General features: G+C 40.5%; 1 protein-coding gene across 1 annotated transcript in view; it reads left to right on the forward strand.

The window, feature by feature from the left end:
* RASGRF2 (Ras protein specific guanine nucleotide releasing factor 2) overlaps positions 1–6,000 on the forward strand; it is a 236,367-nt gene that overhangs the window by 226,818 nt on the left and 3,549 nt on the right. Inside the window, exons 24-26 of the mRNA XM_021699693.1 lie at positions 3,625–3,704; positions 4,648–4,765; positions 5,353–5,421. Of these exons, the coding sequence (XP_021555368.1) occupies positions 3,625–3,704; positions 4,648–4,765; positions 5,353–5,421 (267 nt within the window). The remainder of the gene's footprint in view (positions 1–3,624; positions 3,705–4,647; positions 4,766–5,352; positions 5,422–6,000) is intronic.

Consider the following 6,000-nt stretch of genomic DNA (forward strand, 5'->3'; position numbering starts at 1 on the left):
TAAATAGAGGAAATTTCACCATTCATCCCTTGAAGAACATCTGGGTTGTTTTCATTTTGGGGCTGTTACAAATGAAGCTGCTATGCATATTCACGTATAGGTTTCGTGTGACTGTAAGTTTTCTTTTCTCTGGAATAAATGCCCAAGAGTGCAAATGCTGGATCGTATAGCAATTGTGCGTTTAGCTCAATAAGAAACTGTTTAATTCTTTTCCAGAGTGGCTGTACCATTTTATACTTGTATCAGCAAAGTATAAATGAACAGTTTTTCCACATTCCTGCCTGCATTTGGTGTTATCACTGTTTTTTATTTTAGCCATTTTGATATCTCATTATTGTTTTAATTTGCATTTCCCTAATGGCTAATGATGTTAAATATCTTTTCATATGCTGGTTTGCCATCTGTTTATCCTCTTCAATGAAATGTCTGTAGCTCATTTTTTAATTGGATTTTTTTTACCTTTGAGATCTGAGAGTTCTTTCTATATCCCTCCCACTTTATTGTAAAATTATTTTAGCTACTCTAGGTGCTGCGACTTTCCATATAAATTTTAGTAAAAAAATTATGTCTAAAAAAACTTTACTGACATTTTTATTGGAATTTCATTAAACCATCAATTTGAGGAGAACTGACATCTTTACTCTGTCGAGTCTTCCAGTCCACAAACACAGTCTGTCTCTCCATTTCTTTAGGCTTTCTTAAATCAGCATTTTGAAATTTTCAAAATATAAGTCCTGTGTAAATTTTTTAGATTTATGCCTAAATATTTCATTTTCTTTGGACAAATTTTAAATGTTACTATGGTTTCAATTTTGGTTTCCACACATTCATTGTTAGTCTATACAGATGTCATTGATTTTTGTCGTGTTGGTCTTCTATCTGCAAACTTGCTGAACTCACTGATCAGTTCTAGGAGCTTTTTTTGTAGAGTCCCTGGGGTTTCTACACAATTGTCACTTATAAATAGGAACTATCTTAGTACTTTCTTTCTAATTCACACGCCTTTTTTTAAATATATTTTATTTATTTAGTTGACAGAGACACAGTTAGAGCAGGAACACAAGCAGGGGGAGTGGGAGAGGGAGAAGCAGACTCCCCGCTGAGCAGGGAGCCCAATGCGGGGCTCGATCCCAGGACCCTGGGATCATGACCTGAGCCGAAGGCAGATGCTTAACGACTGAGCCACCCAGGCGCCCCATAATTTATACACCTTTTATTTCCTTTTCTTGCTTTATTGCTCTAGCTAAATTTCCAATACTATGTTGAATAAAGGTGGTGAGAAAGGACATTCTTCCCTTGTTCTCAATCTTGTGGGGAAAGCATTCAGTCTTTCACCATTAAGGATAGTGCTAGCTACAGGTATTTTGTAGATGCTTTTATAAAACTGAGGAAACTACTCTCTCTTCCTAGTTTTTTGATAGCTTTTATGATGAATGGGTGTTAGAATACTGTTTTTAAAATGGGCTTCAAACAGCTATATCAGAATCTAAAAACTGGATACTGACGCCCTTGTTGTGGCTTGCTTTTGCCTCTTCCTAAGGCAATGGTAGCCTTAGCCATTGGACACTGGATACAAAGAGCATATTATCCTGTCACACACATTGTCACACTTTATCAAGGTCAGTAAGTCAGTCCTCTGCCTTCTCTTGCATTTTCCTTCCCCTATTTCCTTTTTCATCTGAGGTTGGTACCAAGGGATTCTTAAATCTTCTTTAAGAAAACACTAGGCCTATGATCCAGCAATTGCACTATTAGGTATTTACCCAAAGGATACAAAAATACCCATTCAAAGGGACACATACACCCTGATGGTTATAGCAGCATTATCAACAATAGCCAAATTATGGAAAGAGCCCAATGTCCATTGATTGATGAATGGATAAAAGAAGATGCAGGATGTATGTATACACACACACACACACGTGGAATATTAGCCATAAAAAAGAAAGAAATCTTGCCATTTGCAATGACGTGGTTGGAGCTAGAGAATGTTATGCCAAGCAAAATAAGTCAATCAGAGAAAGACAAATACCATATGATTTCATTCATTTGTGGAATTTAAGAAACAAAACAGATGAACATTGTGGGGGAAAAAAAAGAAGCAAGCCAGGAAACAGACTTTTAACTATAGAGAACAAACAGGGGGTTACGGGGGGGGGGGGGGGGGGGGGGGGGGGGGGGGGGGATAGGTTAAACAGGTGATGAGCATTAAGGAGGTTACTCGGTGTGATGAGCACTGGGTACTGTATGTAAGTGATGAATCACTGAATTCTACACCTGAGACTGATATTACATTGTACGTCAACTAACTGGAATTTAAATAAAAACTTGAGAGAAAAAAAAAGAAAAGAAAACAGTAGGCCTTCCCTGTAGTCAACTTAAGTGATACCCATGTCTTTTCAGGATGAGGCTTTAGGGGTAACTGACTACAGAATAGGGGTGATAAGACTGATATTAAAATATTTTTTTCAAATTTGAATATACTACCTGTAGAAGCATTAAGTAGAATATACCATTTCAATCACGTGTATGTGTCACTCAGAGTGGCTTTAGAACGGGTAATGGTCTGTCATCCCGGTCCCAGGACTTCGGTCTCATCACAGGTAGTGCCTGGTTGCAGATATGCCCTGCTTCAGACTCTTTCATCACCCCATCTGCTCTGTAGCTGTCTCTTCTTCAGGTCTGAGTCCAGGCTGGGAGACATCCAGAAGGCCTGGTCGAATGTGCAGTCAGGAGCCCACCAAATTAGATCTGTGGCTATAGGATAGACTATATTTGTGCAACTTCTTTCAGCCCAAGGTCAGCTCTGGGCCAGGCAGGGGGCCCACCCGGCCCCATCCCATCCCCCGACCCCGCCACCCCTGCCCAGGCCTTGCTGGCTATCTTCTTTCAGAGTCCTCAGGAACCAGGATGGGGAAGGCAGCCCTTTGAGTCATTCTGAAAGCTCTCATGAAGCATGCAGCTCCTTTCCAGACTGAGAGTAGTCTGAGGAGTCGCAACCTGGGCATTCCAAGTGCTTTTCCCTGCCAGTCTGCCCGGGCATGGGTATTACTAGGAGTGGGTCATCATCCCCAAGGGCCGCCCTACCATTCTCCCATGTCCATGCGAGAAACTCCAGATCAATGTCAACAACAGTTTTATCTCTTGGTAAATGTCAGTTATACTTCTCTAACAAGTTGAGGAAGTTGGTCACAAAACCTTTGTAGCAGAAGATAGCCAAGCAACCAAATCTGTGTCTTGTTGATTTGGAAATTAACACCCAAAAAGATTCACCGTGAAAACCACCTGACATATGAGACCTCCCATTTAAAATTCCCTAAATCAACATGTGCTTTTTCAATTCTTTAAGTCCCTAATTTCTCGTGCATCGCACTTTTTCTTTTCTACACATTTTCCTCTTTTTGGCTAAATGAGCAGTATAGTCCCTCTTCTCCACAAGTTTTTTTTTTTTTTTTTTTTAACATCAAATTCAGTCTGTACTTTGAAAATCGTATCACAACAGTCTGACAAAGGTATCAACACCTGCCACTATGGAAGGGAAGTGAGGATCTCTTGGTAACTCACCCATCTTGTCAAACCATAGGAGTATTTTCACAACAGGCTAAGTTGTTTGTTTCTTTCCAGACGAAAGCTCTCATGGACAAGCTTCAGAAGACGGTTTCATCTGAAGGAAGATTTAAAAATCTCAGAGAAACCCTTAAAAAGTATGTTTATCTTAATCATTAAGTTATTCATAATGCAGAAATGTATTTGTTAAATATATACAGTATACAAATAGTGGCCCACCTCCTACTTTGCTTTGAAAAGAAAAACAAATGGGGAAGAACTTCCATCATCTAGGTATTTTCCTGATTCTTCTTTACATTTGAAAGACTGTGCATATACATTAAGTTTCTTTTGGACATAATGGTGGCATGCAGACTATCCCAAATAAGAAGAAAATATCATCATCTTTTACTCTAAAATCAAACCATCTACTATAAAAAGTTTCTTGATTTGGTATTTATTAATCTAAGCACAACGAGGAGACTGTGGTTCGCAGAGTTTGCCCAGCATCCCTTAGCAAGTGGTTATGCTGGGACTCAGACCCAGTTAGTTCCCTCTGGCTCAAAAGCCCATGTCCTCCTCACTCTTGACTCTGAGAAGACCAAGGTACGCCCCTCACAAAACAAAAACAGAGAAGGCATCACTTTAGAGTGCAGTGGTGATATTCATTAGGTCTGTACCTTCTAAAACATTGAAATCCTGGCGAAAGCAGAAAACAAGCTTTACAGGCTCTAATCACCTTGATTTTTCTCCCCAGTTCTTGGAGGTTCCTCCATGCTCTTACTCCCTGGAAAGTGCGGCCAGTTTACAAGTACTGCAGACGAGTACTGCTAGCACATACTCTGTATTTGTCTGTAAGACAGCCTGTTGTTCGAACATGCCATCGTCCCAAGCACATGTAAAACATAAGGCTGTGATTTTCTCTTCTATTCTGTTGTGAGATGTATTGAAAACTCTTAATATCATGAGTGTGCTTGTGCAGACGGAATTAAAAGACTTCATTCTTCAGGATTGAAGCCACACGGTTGCTTCCCGTGAAACATGGGAGGAGAGTCTCTATTTGGTGAGTGCGCTTGAGAACAGTGTCTCTTGGTTTTGCAGCTGTAACCCCCCAGCTGTTCCTTATCTGGGGATGTACCTGACGGACCTGGCGTTTATTGAAGAGGGAACACCAAACTTTACCGAGGAAGGCCTTGTTAATTTCTCCAAGATGAGAATGGTAGGTGGTCCTTTCATCATCAGCCTGTTTCAGTGACTGCAGTGGTTTAAAGAGAAGGGCTAAGTCACAGAGCTCACTGTTTGCTTTTTCATTTTGCGATGGAAGAGATGGGGGACACCGGGGTTCATATCTGCTGCAGCTGATTGAAGCAATTTTCAGCAGGGGTATTGCAGCTTGCATGCGGTCTGGGCAAAGGGGTGGGGAATGAAGCTCCAGGGATGACTTTCTGAGACGGAACAGTGACAGACAGATGCTGAAGGCTTCTTGCTGGACAACGGGGTTCAGAGCACCAAGTTAGAACAAGGAGCCCAAGGACAGTAACACCCAGAGCTTGCCTTTGCTGGACCGGAGGTCACCCAGGCCAACTGTTCCCCTGATTGTGAAGTCAGTATCTTCTTGCCCTTTGCATTTCATGTGGCTCATTGAAGGGCAAGAAAGCCCTGGCTGGGCATAGAAAATGATAGGGCTGGGCTCTGGCACTTTGCTGGAGAAAGTGCCTGATGACTTGTGCATAGGGCCCGGAAGAATGTGTTGCAATACAAGGAAATACTTTTGCTTTGCTTTTGTTCTTATTGTTTCTCTCTTAGATATCACACATCATCAGAGAGATACGCCAATTCCAGCAGACTTGCTATCGAATAGACCATCAGCCAAAGGTAATATTGTGTGGCGGTTAAGGGAATTAATAAAGAAAAAAGTGGAAATTAATGAATTAGAAACAGTGGTAAAGTTGATCGATAATATCAAAAGCTGACTCACAGAAAAAAACCAATAAAATAAAAAGACAAGTCTTTGGCAACTCTGATTGAGAAAGAAAGAAAGAAGGCAAAAAGAACACCAATTTATCAAGTTCTATTGATTATATATTCTCTATTTCTCATAAATCTGTCTACACCATTACCATCCTGGCCCAAGCTACCAATATCTGTTACCTGGTCTACTTGCATTCACTCTAGAATGCAAAATCCATTCTACAAATTGCAGCCAAATAGAACTCTCTGAAACACAAAGCAAGATATGTTTGTCCCTTGTGTAAAATATTTTATAGGTTTTTCATTGCTCTTCAGATAAAGAAAGAAAAAGTCTTGATGTGTCCAATAAGTCCTACATTACAAGGCCTCTACTCATCTTTCAAAATTTGTCTCACATCATATATCCCCTTTCTTCCTCCATCCCAGCCACAACTGGTCTTTCTTTCTTTCTTTCTTTCTTTCTTTCTTTCTTTCTTTCTTTCT

This window comes from Neomonachus schauinslandi, chromosome 7 (genome assembly GCF_002201575.2).
Source record: "Neomonachus schauinslandi chromosome 7, ASM220157v2, whole genome shotgun sequence".
NCBI classification, from domain to species: domain Eukaryota; kingdom Metazoa; phylum Chordata; class Mammalia; order Carnivora; family Phocidae; genus Neomonachus; species Neomonachus schauinslandi.